At 43.6% G+C, this 23,336-nt stretch overlaps 1 protein-coding gene across 3 annotated transcripts in view; it reads right to left on the bottom strand.

Moving 5' to 3' along the window:
* dcc (DCC netrin 1 receptor) overlaps positions 1–23,336 on the bottom strand; it is a 1,425,388-nt gene that overhangs the window by 35,953 nt on the left and 1,366,099 nt on the right. For all 3 annotated transcript variants that reach the window (XM_063042623.1, XM_063042621.1, XM_063042622.1), the window contains exons 24-25: positions 16,467–16,696; positions 11,238–11,354 (exon numbers count right to left, since the gene is read on the bottom strand). In XM_063042623.1, coding sequence (XP_062898693.1) covers positions 11,238–11,354; positions 16,467–16,696 — 347 coding nt within the window. The remainder of the gene's footprint in view (positions 1–11,237; positions 11,355–16,466; positions 16,697–23,336) is intronic.

Raw genomic sequence — 23,336 nt, 5'->3', positions numbered from 1 at the left:
GAATTAACACAGAATGCAATTTGCCATAAATGGCCTAATTTTGTCTATTTTAGAGGGAATTGATAATCTTTTCCTCCAAACGGACCACAGCTTTGTTACAGGGTTTGAAGGCTTGCATGCCTTAATGTCTCAGAGAGCTATGTTGGCTGGAGTCAGGGCTTTCTGCTTTGGCTATTGATAGGGTCACCCATGCCAAACAGGTCAAAGGGTAGAGGCCAGACTATGAGTGGTCCACCGGTCCTCCAGGTTCAGTGGTTCAGCTCAGGGCTAACAACACTAACTAGTCAAACAAAATTGTTATGGAAACAGCAATGAAGAATTTTATTTACATCTGTGTGCGATGGTATTCCCAAGTCTCCACCCAGAACGTGCAGGCCTGACACTAGTGGAAACTAAGTTGCTGTCACAACGAAGGAAGCCCTGGCCACCGCCTGAGATGGAGGACCTTCATTGCTGCTCTAAATGCCAGCGGCATAATGGGCAGCAGTAGTAGAGATAATTTTCTGTTGAATCATGTTAGAGTGAAATTTTGCAAAGATTTTCTTCTTCACAAGTGTTTTGGTAGAAAAGTCATAGATTTGAAGAGTCACACACCCACAGTCCACCATGTCCTCATCAACAATTGTCCATAAAGCCATAAGACGTAGGAGGAGGATTAGGCCATTCTACATTCTGCTATTCCCACATGCTGATTTATTATACCCTTCAACCCCTTTGAGTTACTGTTGCCTTCCTGTCAGCTTGAACCAGTCTGGCCATTCTCCTCTGACCTCCGACACTTTTTCCGACAGAACTGCCGCACACGGGACGTTCTTTTTTCGTTTTTTGCACCATTCTCTGTAAACTCTAGAGACTGCTGTGCATGGAAACCTCAGGAGATCAGCAGTTTCTGAGATACTCAAACTACCCTGTATGGCACCAATAATCATTACATGATCAATGTGACTTAGGTTACATTTCTTCCCCGTTCTGATATTTAGTCTGAACAACAACTGAACCTCTTGACCAAGACTGCATGCTTTTATACATTGAGTTGCTGCCACATGATTGGCTGTCACTTAATGCATAATTTGCATTAATCAACAGGTGTCCAGGTATACCTATTAAAGTGGCCACAGAGTGTACATAACAAGCCAATCTGCATCTGGGTCAGAAAACTGGCGAGTAATTTCTAAAGTGCAATCCTTCATCAGAATTTAACAGATAGCCTCTGCAAAAGGTTAAAGCATTTTGATTATCCTTAAAAGTATTATCCTTTTGTAATGTTTTGCATAAGAACTCAAGGATGCTTAGGAATATGAAGAAAACCATTAGTCATGTTAAAGCCTTTGGCTTTTGCATAGATTAAGCAATCCATATGCTTGATTGCCACGGATGAGTGCTGGGAGAGAGACATGAACAATGGAAGTATGCTGTCCACATCGAGACTTTAAATGCATAAATGAATGAACAGACAAAAATACCTTTTATAATTGAAAATAGCCAGATGGCTGACATCATCAATCCTTAACTTTGCATGCCAATTGGTTAGTTGTTGAGGCTGCAGTGATTTATCCTTTCACAAGAATGCACTGAGCTGGTTCCCTTAATTGTCAAAGATTACGCTGGCAATTTCATCCATTCACCTCTTTCCTTAAAAATGTATCATAATTTTAGTTGAAAGCTGTGTCCATTATTCATCATTCAACCCGGGAAAGTGATGATTACGGCTTTTCCAGAATATAGCATTTGCAAAATGTTAGTGTGAAATCAATAGCAAGTTAGTATATGGAAGACTTCTTACTGAATTAATTTTCCCTGTGTCTGGTTTTAACATTCATGCAGAGTCTACACTCTATTGAATAGGCAAAACCTCCACTGAAGAAGATAGAGTAAGTTCAGTCAAGTGAGTAGAGACATTCTGAAAACATAAAATTACTCTAAATATGGTGGCAAGAGGTAAGAGGTAATCTTTTCCACACTGACCAGTAACAACAATGTTGTTTCTAATGGCAGTTGTGCATTTGTCGTTCAGTTGGAGACACGACAGGTTTTTATTGGGTTAAATTGGGGTTTGTGGCAAATGGCTGTTTTTAGAGTTAATGGCATCAACTTGGGTGGTGCACAATGCTATTACAGATCGGGGCGTCAGAGTTTAGAGTTCAATTTGCCTTGTGGTAGCCTAGTAGTTAGTGTGATGCTATTACAGCTCAGGGTATTGGAGTTTGGCAATTCTAATGTCTTCTGTAAGGAGTTTGTGTGTTCTCTCTGTGAGCCACAGGTGTTTCCTCCAGGTACCCCAGTTTCCTTCCACAGTCCAATATGTACAGGTTACGAGGTTAATTGGTCATTGTAGATAGAACAGAATAGAACTTTATTGTCATTGCTCAGGACAACAAGATGGCGGTGTTACTCCAGTCCAGTTGTAAGTTGTAAATTTTAAATTGTAAATTGTCTAGTGATTAGGCTAGGGTTAAATAGGAGGTTTGCCGGGCAGTGCAGCTCGATGGGCTGGAAGAGCCTGTTCTGTCCTGTATCTCGAAATAAATAAATCTGAAGGCAATCTATTTAACAAGAGTAAAAGGTCAACCTTATGAATGAAGGAATTTCTTTAGCCAGAGAATTCGTTGCTACAGACAGCTGTGGTGGCAAAGTCATTGGGAGTATTTAAAGCCGAGATTGATAGGTTCTTGATTAGTCAGTGTGTCAAATGTTTCGGGAAGAAGGCAGGAGAATGGGGTTGAGAGGGATAATAAGTCAGCCATTTGGAATGACGGAACAGACTTGATGGGCCGAATGGTCTGGTTCTGCTCCTATGCCTTATGAATGGAAAATAATAGAGCAATGGAGGCCTGTCCTGGAGCTGGAGGACTGTCTGTGTGTGTGGGTGGGAGGGTGAAAGGGAGGAATGGGGTTTGTTTCTATTGCTTGCTCTGTTCTTTGTTATTCTGCTGAGCACTGTGGGCAGGCTATGTTGGCGCAGAATATGTGATGACATTTGTGTGCTGCCCCCAGCACATCCTGAGGGGTTTTGGCTGTAAATCACACATTATACTGTATGTTTTGATGTACATTTAAATAAATCTGTATCTGAATCTGAATAAAATTGAATCTGAACATCTTCTACACTAAGCACAACAGTTTTGTTAGAAATCCAGCTGGATATTGAGAGACAAATCTGTCCTTCAATTCAATGTCCTTAAGACGCATGCAGAAAGGAGCTTGCAATTACTCACTTGGAGTATTGTGTTCAGTTCTGGTCACCTCATTGCAGGAAGAATGTGGGAGACCTGCTGAAGGGTCTCGGCCCGAAACGTCGCTGCCTGGCGTAGATGCTGCCTGGCCTGCTGAGTTCCTCCAGCATTTTGTATGTGTTGCTCGGAAGAATGTGGAAGTTTTAGAGAGGGTGCAGAGGAGATTTACTAGGATGCTGTCTGGATTAGGAACTTGTCTTATGAGGAGAGGTTGAGTGAACTAGAGCTTGCTCAATCTATCTTTGGAGGAATGGAGGATGAGAGGTGACTGTATAGAGGCGTAGAGATGATAAGGGTGGTAGGATGGAGATATGTCTCTACCAAAAGGGTTGTAAGGCGTTCCTTCCCTCTGCTAACCTGCAGATCACCCTTGGGCAAGGTGTAGCACTTGCTTAGCCCCCTGGGTCAGGTGAAGCTATGGGAGCAAGTGATGGATGGCCGTAAGAACGGCTGGTGTATATCATGTCCTGGTTATGCGACCACTGACATCAGGTAGACAATCTCTGAAAGATATTGATAATGACTGTGGTTACCGATCTTGTAAAGATACTGCCCAGAAGAAGGCACTGTAAACCATTTCTGTGGAAAAATTTGCCAAGAACGATCATGGTCAAGACCATGATGGCCTACAGCATATGACATGGCACATGATTTTGATTACAAGATGATAAAAGGCACAGATCTTGTGACAGAAACATTTTCTCATGGTGAAAATGTCTAAAATGAGGGGGGCATGATTTTAATGTGTTTGGAGGAAAGTATAGAGGAGATGCCAGAAACCATAGAAAACCATAGAAACCATAGACAACTACAGCACAGAAACAGGCCTTTTGGCCCTTCTTGGCTGTGCCGAACCATTTTCTGCCTAGTCCCACTGACCTGCACACGGACCATATCCCTCCATACACCTCCCATCCATGTATCTGTCCAATTTATTCTTAAATGTTAAAAAAGAACCCACATTTACCACCTCGTCTGGCAGCTCATTCCATACTCCCACCACTCTCTGTGTGAAGAAGCCCCCCTTAATGTTCCCTTTAAACTTTTCCCCCCTCACCCTTAACCCGTGTCCTCTGGTTTTTTTCTCCCCTTGCCTCAGTGGAAAAAGCCTGCTTGCATTCACTCTATCTATACCCATCATAATTTTATATACCTCTATCAAATCTCCCCTCATTCTTCTATGCTCCAGGGAATAAAGTCCTTACCTATTCAACCTTTCTCTGTAACTGAGTTTCTCAAGTCCCGGCAACATCCTTGTAAACCTTCTCTGCACTCTTTCAACCTTATTTATATCCTTCCTGTAATTTGGTGACAAAAACTGAACACAATACTCCAGATTCGGCCTCACCAATGCCTTATACAACCTCATCATAACATTCCAGCTCTTATACTCAATACTTTGATTAATAAAGGCCAATGTACCAAAAGCTCTCTTTACGACCCTATCTACCTGTGATGCCACTTTTAGGGAATTTTGTATCTGTATTCCCAGATCCCTCTGTTCTACTGCACTCCTCAGTGCCTTACCATTAACCCTGTATGTTCTACCTTGGTTTGTTCTTCCAACGTGCAATACCTCACACTTGTCTGTATTAAACTTCATCTGCTATTTTTCAGCCCATTTTTCCAGCTGGTCCAAGTCCCTTTGCAGGCTCTGAAAACCTTCCTCACTGTCTACTACACCTCCAATCTTTGTATCATCAGCAAATTTGCTGATCCAATTTACCATATTATCATCCAGATCATTGATATAGATGACAAATAACAATGGACCCAGCACTGATCCCTGTGGCACACCACTAGTCACAGGCCTCCACTCAGAGAAGCAATTCTCTACTACCACTCTTTGGCTTCTACCATTGAGCCAATGTCTAATCCAATTTACCACCTCTCCATGTATACCTAGCAACTGAATTTTCCTAACTAACCTCCCATGCGGGACCTTGTCAAAGGCCTTATTGAAGTCCATGTAGACAATATCCACTGCCTTCCCTTCATCCACTTTCCTGGCAAGCTCCTCGAAAAACTCCAAGAGATTGGTCAAACATGACCTACCACGCACAAAGCCATGTTGACTCTCCCTAATAAGTCCCTGTCTATCCAAATGCTTGTAGATTCTGTCTCTTAGTACTCCCTCCAATAACTTACCTACTACCAACGTTAAACTTACCAGCCTATAATTTCCCAGATTACTTTTCGATCCTTTTTCAAACAATGGAACAACATGAGCCATTCTCCAATCCTCCGGCACCTCACCTGTAGACAGCGACATTTTAAATATTTCTGCCAAGGCCCGTGCAATTTCAACACTAGTCTCCTTCAAGGTCCGAGGGAACACCCTGTCATGTCCCGGGGATTTATCCATTTTAATTTTCCTCAAGACAGCAAGCACCTCCTCCTTTTCGATCTGTACAGTTTCCATGATCTCACCACTTGTTTCCCTTAACTCCATAGACTTCATTCCAGTTTCCTTAGTAAATACATATGCAAAAAACCTAATTAAGATCTCCCCCATTTCCTTTGGTTCCGCACATAACCGACCACTCTGATCTTCAAGAAGACCGATTTTATCCCTTACAATCCTTTTGCTCTTAATATACCTGTAAAAGCTCTTTGGATTATCCTTCACTTTGACTGCCAAGGCAACGTCATGTCTTCTTTTAGCACTCCTGATTTCTTTCTTAAGTATTTTCTTGCACTTCCTATACTTCTCAAGCACCTTATTTACTCCCTGTTTCCTATGCATGTCATACAACTCCCTCTTCTTCTTTATCAGAGTTGCAATATCCCTTGAGAACCAAGGTTCCTTATTCCTATTTACTTTGAAGCAGGGTTTTTTATACAGAGAGTGGTGGATGCATGGAACACCTTGCAAGGTGGTGGTGATAGAGGTAGATACATTAGGGGAATTTAAGAATCTCTTAGATAGGCACATGCATGGGAGAAAAATAGAGGCTTATGTAAGAGGGAGGGGTTAGATTGATCTTAGCATAGGTTAATAGGCTGGCATAACATCGTGGGCCGATGGATCTGTACTGTGCTGTAGTGTTCTATGTTCTATCCCGGTGATTCAAGATTCAAGATTGTTCGTTGTCATTCTTCAGTACATAAGTGTAAAAGAGGACAAAGTGATTGTTACTCTGGATCTGGCACAGATGCTGTACGATGTTTTTTGTTCTATGGACATTCTTAAATTACAGAGAAAATTCATGATGTTTTGATGTTGCTTGTTAAACTACAACAGTTAGGAAAATTACATCTCTGCATTGGTTTTGGCTCTTTGCTAGTGTGGTGCTTGCTCAGATGACACTGTGAGCCAAACGCGAAATGTTCACTTATATTCCCTCATTTAGATTTCACTCAGATATGGGGCATTCATTTGTCCACTATTATGCTCTATTTAGTTGAGGAAGCGTGTCTTTCATCATCTGTAAAGTGAGCTACACAGACTGGTGGAATAATGAAATGTCTATTACACTAAATCAGCTCTCTGGTTTTTAACATTCCACATCTTCAAGTCCATCAAGAGTACCACAGCCTTGTCGTTGGGTTTGGAGGCTTGCGTGCCTCAATAACCCGTAGAGCTACGTTGGCCAGAGGCAGCCTTGTGCTTTGGCTCTTGGTAGGGTCACCCATGCTAAACAGGTCAAAAGTAGATGCCAGACTAATAGGGGCCACCAGTGCTCCAGGTTCAGGGGTTCAGCTCAGGGCTAACAATTCTGACTCGTAAAGACAACTCAGATTCCTAGGACACATCATGCGGAAAGATGAACTAGAAAAACTCATACTCTCTGGAAAGATTGAGGAAGACCTCGGCTTATGTACATCAGAAGCATAGCCAGGTGGCTACACATCGAGGAAATAGAGGTCATCCAAAAAACGAAGGATAGATCTTTATGGAAAACCATGGTCACCAAAGTCCGCATTAGAAATGGTACCCAGACAGACAGACAAAACAATATTGTTACGGAACCAGCAAAGAAGAATCCTTCTATATCTGAGTGCGAGGGTAGCCCTGAGCCTCCACCCAGGACTTGCATAAGGGACAGTAGTGAAAAGAGAGAGGAAGCGACTGACACAATGAAGGAATGCTTGAACACTACCAGAGATGGAGGATCTTCATCATTGCTCTAAACGCCGGTAGCATAAAAGGCAATAACACATCTTCAAGCCCCACTGAGCACTCTGTCCGACCAGATTCTGTTAATAAGAAAGGCACACATACACAACATGCAGAAAATGCATGTGTGAGAAATAGCTATGGTATGATTGGAGGAAAGCACAGGGGGATGACAGAGGCTGTTTTTACGCAGGGAGTGGTGGTGAGTGGATCATGCTGCCAGGGCTAGTGGCCGAGGCAGATACATTAGGGACATTTATGAGATTCTTAGTTAGGCACATAGCTGATAGAAAAATGGAGGGTGATGGGGGAGGAAGGGTTGGATTGATTTTAGAGTTGGTTAAAATGTTGGCACAACATTGTGGGCTGAAGGACTGTGCTGCAATGGTCTATGTTCTACGTTCTATATCTGAAACAGATTAACCTGTTTGATAGCGCAATTACCTGCTGTGAGTGATAATATACAATAAAGCAATAACTAAATTCATCCTTCGTAAGAGTGGGCACAAGAGACCACACAAGGGGGAGCTTCTTCACTCAGAGGGTGGTGAGTGTGTGGAATGAACTGCCAGCATAAGCGGTGGTTGTGGTTTGATTCGGACAAATAATTTTTATTTGTTTCATTTTATTTGGAGATACAGACCCTTCTGACCTAATGAGGTGCACCGCCCGCAAACCCACCCATTTAACACTCGGCTAATCGCGGGACAACTTACAATTAACCCACTAACTGGTACAACTTTGGATTATGGAAGGACACCAGAGCACCTGGAGGAGAGCCGTTCTGTCACAGTGAGAATGTACAAAAGCTCCTAATAGAAGACACTGGAATTGAACTCCAAACTCCAAACGCCCCGGGGCTGTAATAGTGTTGCGCTAACTGCTACTCTATCGTGGTACCCCTTTAAGAGAGACTTTAAAAGAGAATTTAAGAGAGATTTGGATAGGTACATAGATGGGAGGGGTATAGTGGACTATAGTCCTGGTACAGGTCAATGGGACAATGGAGACTAGATTGGCCAAAGGGCCTGTTTCTGTGCTGTAGTGTTCTATGCCTCTATTGCTCATTAGCCCCTTAAAATCACTAAATCCTCCACTATGTCTTCGCTGGGAGACAGCAATTAACCAGAAACTAAATCTTACTGCAGAAACAGTAGCTCCTTATTGCCCAAGGGCTTTTTCTCTCAAATGCAATGTTCAGGCCAGGAGAATAAAAGAAACCCGCCACTTAACATGATGAACGGCGTTCCTATAATGCTCAAGAGACTCGACACTACCCCTAATAAAACAGCCGCTTAATTTGTATCCAATAGCAAATTAAATATTTATGCTGTATGCCTCAGGGTTGTAAAGTTATGCGGTTTACAAAATGCTTTGAATTATTTCATAAGCAGATCTTCAATATCAGATTCCAGACTAATAACCCTTATCTGCTGAAGTGTCAAAGAACATTGGAAGAACAACCACTTACAAGTTCCTCTGTAAATTACACACTATTTCAATTTCCATTTATCACTGTTAATAAAATATTGTGCAAGTTCCTTCCTAAAAACATTGTGTGAATGTTCTCAGCATGGTTCAAGAACACCTTTCATCATCAATCTCTCAATAAAAGTTCAGGGTAGGTAGTATGAGCTGATTGCTGGTGGGGTGGAGATACGTCTCTACCAAAGGAGGTGTAAGGTGCTCCTTCCCTCTACTAGCCTGCAGGTCGTCCTTGGACAAGACGTAGCACCTGCTTTGCTACTCCCCTTCCCTCCCCATCCAGGGTCACATGAGACGATGGGAGCAGGTGGTGGATGGTCGTATGAGCAGCTGGTCCATATCACAAGTCCTGGTTATGCGACCACTGACGCCAGGCAGACAATCTCTGAAAAGTATTGATAATGGCTGGCAAACCACTTTTGCAGAAAAATTTGCCAAGGACAATACTGGTCATGGAAACACCATGATCACCTATGTCATTAACATCTGCCGGACGATGCTGAGGATGTTTTACGAGTCTGTGTTGGCCAGTGCTATCCTGTTTGCTGTTGTGTGCTGGGGCAGCAGGCTGAGGGTAGCAGACACCAACAGAATCAACAAACTCATTCGTAAGGCCAGTGATGTTGTGGGGATGGAACTGGACTGTCTCACAGTGATGTCTGAAAAGAGGATGCTGTCTAAATTGTATGCCATCTTGGACAATGTCTCCCATCCACTACATAATGTACTGGGCGGGCACAGGAGTACATTCAGCCAGAGACTCATTCCTCCGAGATGCAGCACAGAGCGTCACAGGAAGTAATTCCTGCCTGTGGCCATCAAACTTTACAACTCCTCCCTTGGAGGGTCAGACCCCCTGAGACAATAGGCTGGTACTGGACTTATTTCATAATTTACATATTACTATGTAACTATTTATTACTATTTTCTATTACTATTCTATTACTATTTATTATTTCTATGACTATCACTATTTACTATTTACTAATAGTAATATTACTATTACTAATTATTATTTATGGAGCAACTGTAACGAAAACCATTTCCCCCCGGGATCAATAAAGTATGACTATGACTATGACTATATGACATGGGAGATAATGAGCGAATGAGTATAAGCTGAACACACAACTACTGGAGAACTGGGGGGGTGGGGGGGAAATAAACAGTCAATATATCGGGCCGAGATCCTTCATCAGGCGTGGAAAGGAAGGGGGAAGTAGCCAGAATAAGAAGGTGCAGGGAGGGGAAGCAGACCAGGAGAAGGAGGAGGGGAGTGGTGTGCCAGAGAGGATGAAGTAAGACGCTGGGAGATGATAGATGGAAAACACAAAGGGCTGGAGATAAAGGGAAACTGAGAAGAGGAGAGTAGACCATGGGAGAAAGGGAAAGAGGAGGGGAAATCGGAGGGAGATGAGGAGAAGGGGTGAGTAGGTGATTAGAATGTGGAATGAAAAAATCAGAGAGGGGCCCACCCCCACCGGCACACCTTCCCCCTCGCCTTGTCTTACCTCTCATCTGCCAGCTTGTACTCCTCCCCCTTGACTCATCATCTTATTCTAGCTTCTGCCCCTTCCTTTCCCGATGAAGGGTCTCTGTCCAACTGTTGACAATTTATTCCTCTCCATAGCTCAGAAGAGTCAGAATTCCTCTCCATTGATGCTCCCTGACTTGCTGACTTCCTCCAGCATTTTGGGTTTGTTGCTCAAGATATTCATTATCTGAAAAATCTCTTGAGTCTGTGACAGTATAAGTTGCCTTTGTGATTGTGACATCCCCATCATGAGTCAACATAAGACAGCCCTCCAAGGCTCTTCTCTGCCCAGAATACATTCAGTAGCTACTTAATTAGGTACACCAGTACACCTGCTTGTTAATGTAAATATCTAATCAGCCAATCATGTGACAGCAACTCAATGCATAAAAGCTCACAGACATGGTCAAGAGGTTCAGTTGTTGTTCAGACCAAACATCAGAATGGGGAAGAAATGTGATCTAAGTGACTTTGACCGTGGAATGATTGTTGGTGCCAGGCAGGGTGGTTTGAGTATCTCAGAAACTGCTGATCTCCTGGGATTTTCATGTACAACAGTCTCTAAAGTTTACAGAGAATGGCATGAGAAACAAAATAAGACATCCAGTGAGCTGCAGTTTTGGTTAATGAGGGAGGTTGGAGGAGAATAGCCAGATTATTTCAAGCCATCTAAAGCATGTCATCTACGAAAGTGGCATTATCTCAGCCACACATTACAACAGTGGTGTGCGGAAGGGTATCTGCGAACGTACCACAAATTGAACCCCAATTTAGATGGGCTACAGAAGCAGAAGGCTACTGAGTCCATGTTGTATATTTCCATGCAATCATAGTGTTGACACAAAAAAAAAAGCAGCTTCCTTACATGGATTGCTGGGCTGTGAATCCATAGGAATCATCAGTTTGGGTCGGGTTCCTCTTCGAGCTGCTAGAGAACGTTCCAAAGTTGACATACTACTTCCAGCCTCATCAGGATCATGACCTTTGGACAAAACAATAAGAAAGAAGAGATAAAGATTAGCTTAATTTGTCACATGTACCATTGAAGCAGTGAAATGCATGGTTTGCATCAACGATTAACACAGTCTGAGGATATGCTGGGGGCATTAAGTGGTCCCCCAATCTACGTCTGGTCTTATCGACGGAGAGGAGGCGGCGTTGGAGCACCGGCTGTAATAAGCGACACTGACAGAGTCACAGGTGAAGCAGTGGAAAGAGGAGTAATGTAGAATAGGTCTCAATGAGTGGGTGGTGGTTGATGAGGGTTGACGAACAAGAAAAAATCTGGAGATGCTGGAAATCCAAGCAACACACACAAAATGCTGGAGGAACTCAGCAGGCCAGGCAGCATCTATGGAAAAGAATACAGTACAGTCGATGTTTCGGGATGAAACCCTTCGGCAGGACTGGAGAAAAAATGCAGAGGAGTGGATTTAAAAGGTGGGGGGAGGGAAGAGAACCATCAGGTGATAGCTGAAACCTGGAGGGGGAGGGATGAAGTAAAAAGCTGGGAGGTTGACTGGTGAAAGAGACAGAAGGCCATGGAAGAAAGATAAAGGGGGAAGGAGCACCAGAGGGAGGTGATGGGCGGGCAAGGAGATAAGATGAGAGAGGGAAGAGAGGAGGGGAAATGGTGAAGGGGAGAGAAGGTGGGGGGAATCAGCAGAAATTTAAGAAATTGATGATCATGCCATCAGGTTGGATGCTACCCAAACGGAATACAAGTTGTTCTTCCAACTTAAATGTGGCCTCATCTGGATAGTGGAGGAGGTCATGGATAGACATATCAGAATGGGAATGGAAAGTGGAATTAAAATGGGTGGCCACTGGAAGATACCACTTTTTCTGGCAGACATAGATGCTTGGCAAAGCGGTCTTCCAGTCTACATCAGGTCTCGCCATTATACAAGACGCCACACCGGAAGCACTGGCCGCCTCCTTCTGGTGTTCCTCCCCACCTTTCTTCCCAGCTCTTTACTTCAACTCTCTGCCTTCAGGTTTCACAGGTCACCTTATGTTTCTCTGTCCCCTCCGCCACCTTTTAAACCTACGCCTCAGCTTATTTCCTCCAGTCCTGCCAAAGGGTCTCAGCCCAGAACGTCGACTGTACTCTTTTCCTCCAGCATTTTGTGTGTGTTGTAGGGCAGTTGACATTATCTACATGGATTTTAGTAAGGAAATGTAACAAGGTCTCTGATGGTTGGCTGGTCCAGAAGCATTCTAACTGTTGTATCACCGTCTGGTATGGAGGAGGCACTGCAAGGTATCGGAAAAAGCAGCAGGAAGTTGTAAACTCAACCAGCTCCATCATGGGCATGAGGCTCCCGAACATCCAGGATACCTTCAAGAGATGATGTTTCAAAAAAGGCGGCATCCATCATGAAGGACCCCCATCACTCAGGACATGTCCTCTGCTCATTGCAACCATCAGGGTGGAGGTATAGGAGTCTGAAGACACACACTCAACATTTCAGGAACAGCTTCTTCCCATCTGCCATCAGATTTCTGAATGGACATTGGTCTCATGAACACTACCTTACTATTTTTTGACTCTCTTTTTGCATTATTTGATTTAACTGAGTTTTCTTCTTTATATATACTTATTGTAATTTATCATTTTTATTATATATTGCAATGCACTGCTGCTGCAAAACTCCAAATTTCACAACATACAGTACATATGCAAAGGTTTTAGGCATTGTCACGTACCCCATGATGGGTTAAAGAACCAGCAGAGATGGAAAACACTTTGGAGTCCGGTATTGCTATTATCTAATAATATTTATTAGTAACTACGCAATACAATAATATAAATGCAGATAAATCAAACAGGTTAGCAAATGATTATATATAGGTAAGTGTGGAATATTTATGAAAACCAAGCTTCTTCAAGTCTAGGGGTAAATAGATAGTCTTATGATAATGAGTAAAGTTCAGTTCAATTCATGATATTGAGTTGAGTAGTGATGGAGAGAGGGAGATGGAGAGGTTTGAGTCTTCAGGTGAGCTGGTGCCGTCAATCTTCTCATTGTCCTCCGAAATCCTTTAAAAGTCACTGACTGTGACCACAACAAAGGGGACTGTTCTTCTGTGGTGGAGCTATCAACCCAGGCGAGGGTCGGACACATAAATAACTCCCCACCGGTCACGCCCTGTTCACACTGCAAGAGCCACTGATCGATCCACTTGATCGATCCTCCAAAACCCACTTTTTCTGTGGGCACAACAAAGCTCATTCAGTGTCCAAAATCATGTGTGTCAGGTCTATCATCTGACCCATCTCACCGTACTGAGTACCAACTGTCTCTCAAATAACTCCTCCCTTCTCTGCCTGTGTAAGAATGTATAAGCAGGCGATGTACTTGGGAAAGTATATACAAACTGTGAGCAGTCTTCATCTCTCTCCCTCTCAAAAACAAGATGTCAGTGTTAAATAACTCTCTCTCTTTTCAGAAGCACAGTTCATAGGGGTAATTCAGGACCCCGTTACAGGCATGTATATATAGTTTGGGTGCCTAAGACTTTTGCACAGTACTATATTTGTCAACATGGAGCACAGAGTGAGTTTGTAAATCTGGTGGGAGTAAAGGATGTTGGGAATGGTGAGAGTGGAGCGCCGTGGGAGGCGCATGAGACGTGGCAGAGGAGTGCCAGGGGCATGAGGTGGCACAGGTTCAGGCACACCCATCCTGAAACACGAAGTAACATCATTTGATTTCAATCAATTAGTTTATTGATCATCATAGAATGACTCTCTGGTACTTTCTGCTCCCTCCCTTCTCCCTTCCACTTTTCCCAACCATAATTCCCCTCTCACTGTCCGCTTCCCACTCTCAGTTTGCAATAGAGACCCAATCAGAATTAGGTTTATTCATCACTCACACGTCATGAAATTCGTTTTTTTGTGGCATAAAATTATGTAACTTTATACATAAAAGTACTACAGTACTGTGCAAACAGAAGAAAATCTGCAGATTCTGGAAGTACGAGCAACACACACAAAATGCTGGAGGAACTCAGCAGGCCAGGCAACATCTGTGGAAAAGAGTACAGTCGAGGTAAATGTCAACTGTACTTTTTTCCATAGACGCTGCCTGGCCTGCTGAGTTCCTCCAGCATTTTGTGTGCGGCACAGTACTGTGCAAAATGGCTTAGCCACCCTGGCTGTATATATGTGCCCAAGACTTTCGCACAGTACTGTATTCTGGTGATATGAAACTTGATTCTGATATACAGGATAGTGTATACAGGATCCTCAGTAGAACTGGTTTACTCACAGAAGACCGGGTGTAATAGAGGAAAGTATTTTACTGGCTGGAGGGGTAAAGTTGGATGTAGATACGACAGTGGTGTTTAAGAAGCTTTTAGACAAGGACATGAAAATGTAGGGTGGAAGGGTGTGGAACACATGCAGCACAAGTGATTAAGTTTAATTTGGCTTTGGGTTTGGAAATGATATTATGGCTGAAGAGCCTCTTCCTGTACTGTGTCTTCCTTTGACTGCGATTATTGAAGAGCAGGAAATCCCTAGTTTTGCAGTGAAATAAATAATTGAGAAATCTGGAATAATATAGATTTATTTTACTGATATTTGTAGGAAGGCAGAGAGGCTGGGAATGATTCCCCCCCATGATACTGTTAAGCAGATGAAATAACCTTTCTCTTGAAAGCGACATTTTACCTTAAGCGTGATTATAATGTTAAGCTTTCTGTGCATGACTCATTGTATAATCTTTCGTAGTTGGCCTCACCACATTATATATTGGGCTCAAGAGGACCTTGCATTAGAATGCAAGAAATTCACAAAGATCTCCCAGTGGATGAAGTTCCAGCTGAACCTATGAATTCATAATACTTTCATGATTGGACACTTGGCAAGTTCTAGGGAAAGGCTGAATAGGTTAGGGCTTTATTCCATGGATCACAGGAGATTGTGGGAGAGGTATACAAAACTGTGAGTGCTTAGGTAGGGTAAATGTAAGCAGTTTTTCTACTCAGGTTGGGTGCGACTAGAACTGGAGGTCTTAGATTAAGGGTGAAAGGTGAGGTTACACTCCCGGTGGAGGAGTGTAATATATTCTGTCTTGGTAGGTTCCAACCTGATGGCATGAATATCCCTCTCCTCTTCTATTCCCCATTCTGGCCTCTTACCTGATGTCCCTCCTCCTTCCTTTTCTCTCATAGCCCACTCTCCTCTCCTATCAGATTCCTTCCTCTCCACCCCTTTGTCTTTCCCAGCCATTTGGCTTCATCTATCACCTTCTAGCTAGCCTCCTTCCTCTCCACACCCCCTCCACCTTTTTATTCTTGCATCTTCCCCCTTCCTTTCCAGTCCTGATGAGCAGTCTCAGCCTGAAATATTGACTGCTTATTCATTTCTACAGATGCTGCCTGACCTGCTGAGTTCCTCCAGCATTATGTTTGTGTTGCAGTGAAAGGTGAACTGTTTGAGGGGAATATAAGGGGTAACTTCTTCACTCAGAGGGTGGTGTGAACGTGGGATGAGCTGCCAGCAGAAGTGGTGGATGCCAGTTTGATTTGAGCAGTTTGGATAAGTACATGGATGGGAGGGGTTCAGGGGACTGTGGGACTAGGCAACATAACACTTCCTGTGCTGTAGTGAACTATGAACTCCAAGAGGGTCACAACCCTGTAGTTGGGTTTGGGGGCTTGCATGCCTCAATGACCCAGAGAGTTATGTTGGCTGGAGTCAGGGCCTTATGCTTTGGCCCTTGGTTGGCTCACCTACACCAAACAGGACAGCCGGTAGAGGCCAGACTAAGAGTGGTCCACCAGTTCTCCAGGTTCAGGAGGTCAGCTCAGGGCTAACATCCCTCACTGGTCAAACAAATTGTTACAGAAACAGCAATGAAGAATCCTTCTGCACCTGAGTGCAAGGGTATTCCTGAGTCTCCATCCGGGACTTGCCTGAATGACAGAGTTGAAAACCAAGAGGAAGTTACTGACACAATGAAGGAAGCACCACCAGAGATGGAAGGCCTTCGTTGATGCCCTAAATGCCAGTGGTGTAACAGGCCGTAAGTAACTAAGTGCGCTATGATTCTAAGGATCTTATAAAATTACTTGAGCCTACCTGAATGGGAGCCACTTTTGCTGGTGAGCTGGTTCTCTGAGTGGCTATGGCTGACGGGGGTTATATCCTGGCAGCTTTGCTGCATGGGTGAATCTCTCACAGATGGTTCAGGCCCCGAAGGCTTTTCAATATTCTTCATCTCCATTTCTTCATGATGTATCCAGAGGTCAGGCGGTCTCAGGTCTTTTTGGCTCCCTTTTCGCTTGCCACCGCTGTGCGCAGCACGTTTTCTGTGTAGAGAAGAGTGTTACTCAGAATCAGAATCAGGATTATCATCACTGACAAATGTTCTGATATTTATTGTTTTGTGTAAGCAATACAGTAATACCCAAGAAATTATTATGATACAATAAGAAATATAAAAAACAAGCAGTGCAAAAAGAGATCAAAATAGTGAGATAGTTTTCATGGACTCATGAACTCCTTGTGATGGAATTGGGGGTTCACTGTCTGCAAAGCCCTACACTCAAAAGAAAAGTTTAAGCCCTATCGAAGTGCTTGGCAGAGGATGGTGCTTGGAGAGGCTGTGTCGGAGGGGCTGGCCGGAGGCTCAGAGTTTTTGGACGGACTCAGAGTCCGCTGCGGTCGGGTGCTTCCAATGGTGCTGCATCGGCAAGTTGGCGGCGCTTGGAGGTTCTACCGCCTGCGTGAGATGATGAGTCTATTGGGACTTTGAGACTTTTTTTTACCATGCCCATGGTCTGCTCTTTATCAAATTATGGTATTGCTTTGCACTGTTGTAACTATATGTTATAATTATGTGGTTTTGTCAGTTTTAGTCTTGGTTTATCCTGTGATTTCTTGTGATATCATCCTGGAGGAATGTTGTATCATTTTTTAATGCACGCATTTCTACGTATCTACAGGTACCCTCACTCTGGGGAGTTATACTGTATCCACCTACTCTATCAAGACTAACTTACTCCCCTGTCTAGTTTCTACAATGAGGTTAGCTGCCAATACCCACTGCTTGAGTGCTTGGTTCCCCCTCCCTACCAAGGAGGAGATAATTCCAGATACTGGTTGGCATTATCTGCATGAGATGTTTTGCTGGGACAAAGTAATTCATACTGATTGACAGGGATCCTAGAGAAAAAAATAATGCTGTGATGTGTGACTCTCTGAGTGCAGAAATATCCCAACCACTGATTGATCAGCTATACCTGTGATCATGTATGATGTGCTAAGTGACAAAATCAGTGTTGAATGCAAGCTTCTTTGATCTCCGTGACAATGATGCAAATAGCTTAGTCTGTGTTGTCTGGTTTGCTGCAAGCTAGTTAACATAAGTCCCTGTGGGCCTGGAAAGTGAATATTAGACCATAGATATAGGAGGAGAATTAGGCCAGTTGGCCTATCGTGTCTGCTCTGCCATTTCATTGTGGCTGATTTATTTCCCTCTCAGTCCCAATCTCGTGCCTTCTCCCCAGACTAATCAAGGATCTATCAACCTCTGCCTTAAATATACTCAATGATCTGGCCTCTACAGCAGCCTGTGACAACAAATTCTCTGACTAAAAAAAATCTTCTCATTCTCTTTCTAAATGGACATTCCTCCATTCTGAGGCTGTGGTAGGGAGGCTATTGCTCATAATGGAGCTGGTTGAGTCTACAATCATCTATGCCTTTTTCTGATCCTGTGCATTAGTGCTTCTAGAGACCAGTTAGAATGCTCTCCAGAGAACATGTGTAGAAATTTGATAACAGCAAGAATTTACATTGGCCAAGTGACCATGATGGAGCTGGCTGAGTTATTAATAAAAATAAAGTTATTATTATTATTTCATCTTTTTCTCTTTGTATTTTCACAGTCTTTTGCACATTGATTGTTTGTCCATCCTCCTGAGTGCAGTCTATCATTGTGTATCTTGTATTTACTGAGTACGCCTACAAGAAAATGAATGTCAGGGTTGTATATGGTGACATATATGTACTTTGACAATAAATTTATTTGAACTTTGAGATTTAGCTCTATTCAGATCAAAGCAATCTACTTGAGCAGCACCCTAACCACCACCCAAAGATTCACAATTTCTGCTGCTGATGTACTGGGACAGTAGTGTGCACCATTTACAGAAATATCTGCCAAGGCCGCTTACATACAACCCTCCTATACTTGTCTTCTCAAGCAGTTAGGGGGCCAACAGTAACAGGTGCAAGTCAGTGCCGCCACCTGTTAGAGTGCTTCTACGTTACGTAACGTACACATTTAGATACTGTATGTGTCACCTTTCCCTCTTTGTCACTGGGTTAAGTTCCTGGAGATACCTCCCTAAGAGCATTATAGGAATGCAAACGGAACAAGTGTCACACCTCTCCCTACACCTCCTCCCTCACTACTATTTAGGACCCCAGGGTCCTTCCAAGTGAGGTGACAATTCACCTGTGAGTCTGTTGGGTTCATCTACTGTATCCGGTGATGCTGGAGTAGTAGCCTCCTGTATATCCTATATAAACCTTATATTCTGCCTGGGTAGCCTCCAACCTGATGGCATGAACAACGATTTCTCAGACTTTCCTTAATAGCCTCCTACCCCCTTCACCATTCCCCATTCCCGTTTCCCTCTCTCATCTTATCTCCCTGTCACTTCCCACTGGTGCTCCTCCCCCTTCCCCCTCTTCCATGATCTTCTACCCTCTCCTATCAAATTCCCCCTTCTCCCACCTTTCATTTTTTCACCAATCAACTTCCCAGCTCTTTACTTCGCCCCTCCCTCTCTCCTGGTTTCACCCATCACCTACTAACTTGTATTTCTTCCGCTCCTCCTCTCACCTTCTTATTCCAATTTCTCCATCTTTTTATCCACCCTTGACTCAAAGTGTCAACTGTTTACCCTTTCCATAGATACTGTCTGGCCTGCTGAGTTCCTCCAGCATTTTGTGTGTGTTGCTCTCGATTTCCAGCATCTACAGATTTTAGACCATAAACCCATAAGATATAGGTGCAGAATTAGGCCAGTTGGCCCATCGAGTCTGTTCTGCCATTTCATCATGGCTGATTCAATTTTCCTCTCAGCCCCAATCTCCTGCCTACTTCCCATATCCCTTCATGCCGCTACCAATCAAGCATCCATCAACCTCTGCTTTACATGTACATAAAGGTTTGGCCTCCACAGTTGCCTTGGCAAAGGATTCCACAGCTTCACCACTTACTGGCTAAAGAAATTCCTTCTGATCTGCCTTCTAAAAGGACACTCCTCTATTCTGAGGCTGTCTCCCCGGTCCTGGACTCTCCCACCACAGGAAACATCCTCTCCTCATGCACTCTATCAAGGCCTTTTCAGCATTTGATAGGTTTCAATGAGGTCACCCTTCATTCTTCAGAATTCTAGTGAATACATGCCCAGAGCCATCAAACACTCTTCATGTGACAAGCCATTCAATCCTGGAATCATTTTTGTGAACCTCCTTTGAATCCTCTCCAGTTTCAGCACATCCTTTTAAAGATAAGGGGCCCAGACTTGACAGGAAGTTCAGAGACCTCAGCCTGCACCCCACCTTGTGCAGCTGGATCGTAGACATCCTATCAGATCGCTGACAGGTGGTAAGGATGGGCTGCCTCACCTCTGCCTCTCTGACTCTCAACACAGGTGCCTCCTAGTGTTGTCTCTGAGTCCCCTCCTCTTACACCCATGACTGTACTGCCACATGCAGTTCCAATCTGCTGATCAGATTCGCAGAATTCACAACTTTGATCGACCTTATTTCTGGCAGTAATGGGACAGCCTACAAAGGAGAGGTTGACACCCTGACACAGTGGTGCCAGGATAACAACCTCTCCCTCAATGTCCAAAAAACAAAACAGCTGATTGTGGATTACAGGAGGTACAGAGATCAACATCAATGGGTCTGCAGTTGAGAACATGAGTAGCTTCAAGTTCCTCAGTATACACATCACCGATGATCTCACACTGGCTTTGTGGCAAAAAAACACAACAGCGTCTCTTCCACCTCAGGCAACTGAAGAAGTTTGACATGGGCCCCAAATCCTCAAGACCTTCTACAGGGGAACCACTGAGAGCATCCTGACTGGCTGTATCACCGCCTGGTACGGGAACTGCCCTAACCTTGATCGCTGGGCACTGCAGAGAGTGGTATGGAGAGCCCACTACATCCGTTTTTGTGAACTTCCCTCCATTGAGGACATTTATAGCAGTGGGGGCTGAAAGAAGGCCAGGAAGATCATTGGGGACACCAGTCACCCCAACCACAAACTGCTTCAGCTGCTTCCATCCGGCAAACACTCTCGTCGTCATCCAAAGAGTGAAGACGCCTGTGTGTGTATTTGTTTAACGTGTACTTGATGTTGCTCTCCAAGAAGCACATCACACTTCACAAATCAACCAACTGATTCCAATGGCATGGAAACCACGACGATTGGAGCTGATGGATTTGTTGCAGCCTTCATCCGCCTTCACAGCCATAGAGTTTAAAGTAACTTCTTCTGCCTGTTCCACAGTTGAGGTCTTGGTTGGATTGTTCTTTGTCAGGGACCTCACCCTCGACCTTACCGCCATGGGTGACCCTACCAGGAGCATAGCTCCAGACGGCATTGCTCTCAGGATCTCAGCACCACAGAAGCCTCTCCACCGTGACAAGGTGACAATCCACGGAGAACGGCAAACGCTACTGCAGCATTAAAGCCAGAACCAACAGGCTATGGGACAGTTTTTTTTCACAAGCCATTAGACTTTTAAATCCACATGCATGTACATTGCAACAGATTCATAACGCAAAGATTTTTCCTCTCTCAAGTTGTGGAATGAATGCAAGATTTAAATAAGTTCTAATTCAAAACTACTCACAATACTGCAAGTGAGGCCTCGCCAGTGCTTTATAAAGTCTCAACATTGCATCCTTGCTTTGTTTATTCTAGTCCTCTTGAAATGAATGTAAACATTGTATTTGCTTCCTCACCACAGACTCAACCTGAAAATTTATCTTTAGGGAATCCTGCACAAGGACTTCCCAAGTCGCTTTGCACCTCAGTTTTTGCATTTAGAAAATAGTCAACCTTTTCATTTCTTCTACCAAAGTGCATGACCATATATTCCCTGATACTGTATTCCATCTGACATTTCTTTGCCCATTCTCCTAATCTATGTCCTTCTGTAGCCTCTCTACTTCCTCCAAACTATCTGCCCCTTCACCTATCCTCATACCATCTGCAAACTTTGCAACAAAGCCATTAATTCCATCATCCAAATCATTGACATACCATGTAAAAAGAATTGGTCCTAACATAGACCCCTGTGGAACATCACTCGTCACCAGCAGCCAGCCAGAAAATGTTCTCTTTATTCACATTCTTTGCCTCCTGCTAATCAATCACTGCTTTATCCATGCTCAGATCTTTCCTGTTATACCATGGGGTTGTAACTTGATAACCAACCTCACGTGTGGCTCTTGTCTAAGGCCTTCTGAAGGTCCACGTACACAACATGAACTGATTCTCCTTTGCCTATCCTGCTTGCTATTTCTTTAAAGAATTCCAACAGATTTGTCAGACAAGATTTTGCCTTGAGGAAACCATGCCGACTATGGACTATTTTATCTTGTGCCTCCAAGTGTCCTGAGACATCATCCTTAATAATCAACTCTAAAATTTTTCCAGTCACTGAGGTCTGACTAACTGGCCTATAGTTTCCTGCCTTCTGCTTCGCTCAGTTTTTAGAGAGTGGTGTGACATTTGCAATTTTCCGATCTTTTGGAACCATTCCAGCCACTAGTGATTCTTGAAAGATCATTACTAATGCCTCCATGATCTCTTCAGCCACCTCTCTCAGAACTTTGGAGTGTTCACCATCTGGTCCAGGTGACTTATCTACCTTCAGACCTTTCAGTTTCCCAAGAACCTTGTCCCTAATAATGGTAACCTCACACACTTCATGACCCCTGACACCAGGAATTTCCACCATACTGCTAGTGTCTTCCACCATGAAGACTGATGTAAAATACTTAGTCAGTTTGCCCGCTATTTCGTTGTCCCCATTACCACCTCTCCAGCATCTTTTTCCAGTGGTCTGATATTCACTCTCACCTTTCTTTTACACTTTAATGTATCTGAAGAAGCTTTTAGTATCCTCTTTAATGTTACTGGCTAGCTTACTTTCGTATTCCATCCTTACCTCGTTAATGAATTTTTTAGTTGCCTTCTGTTGGTTTTTAAAAGCTTCCCAATCCTCTAACTTCCCACTAATTTTTGTTCTATTATATGCCTTCTCTTTGGTTTCTATATTGGCTTTGATTTCTCTTGCTAGCCATGGTTGTGTCATCTTGCCTTTAGAATACTTCTTCCTCTTTGGGATGTATATATCCTGTGTCTCCTGAATCGCTTCCGGAAAATCCAGCCATTGTTGCTCTGCTGTTATCCCTGCCAGTGTGCTTTTCCAGTTAATTCTGGCCAACTCCTCTCTCATGCCTCTGTAATTCCCTTTACTCCACTGCAATACTGACACATCTGACTTCAGCTTCTCCTTTTCAAATTTACAGGAGAATTCGATCATATGATGATCACTTGCCCTGACGAGCTTCTACCTTAAGCACTCTAATTAATTCTGGTTCATTGCACAACACCTAATCCAGAACAACTAATCCTCCAATGGGCTCAACCACGAGCTGCTCTAAGAAGCTATCTTGTAGGCACTCTGGAAATTCACTCTCCTGGAATCCAGCACCAGCCTGATTTTCTCAATCTACTTGCATATTGAAGTCCCCCATGATTTTCTCATGTTTGTGAGCATTATAAGAATACCTCCCTTACAGGGACCAACCATTTCAGATTAAGATTTATTTATCACATGTACATCAAAACATGCAGTGGACTGAGTCATTTGCGTTAACAACCAAGTACACTGGGGCAGCCCGAAA

This window comes from Mobula hypostoma, chromosome 3 (assembly GCF_963921235.1).
Source record: "Mobula hypostoma chromosome 3, sMobHyp1.1, whole genome shotgun sequence".
In the NCBI taxonomy this organism is placed as follows: Eukaryota; Metazoa; Chordata; class Chondrichthyes; order Myliobatiformes; family Myliobatidae; genus Mobula; species Mobula hypostoma.
The sequence above is the reverse complement of the archived record's forward strand: the minus strand, read 5'-3'. Positions and strand labels throughout refer to the sequence as shown.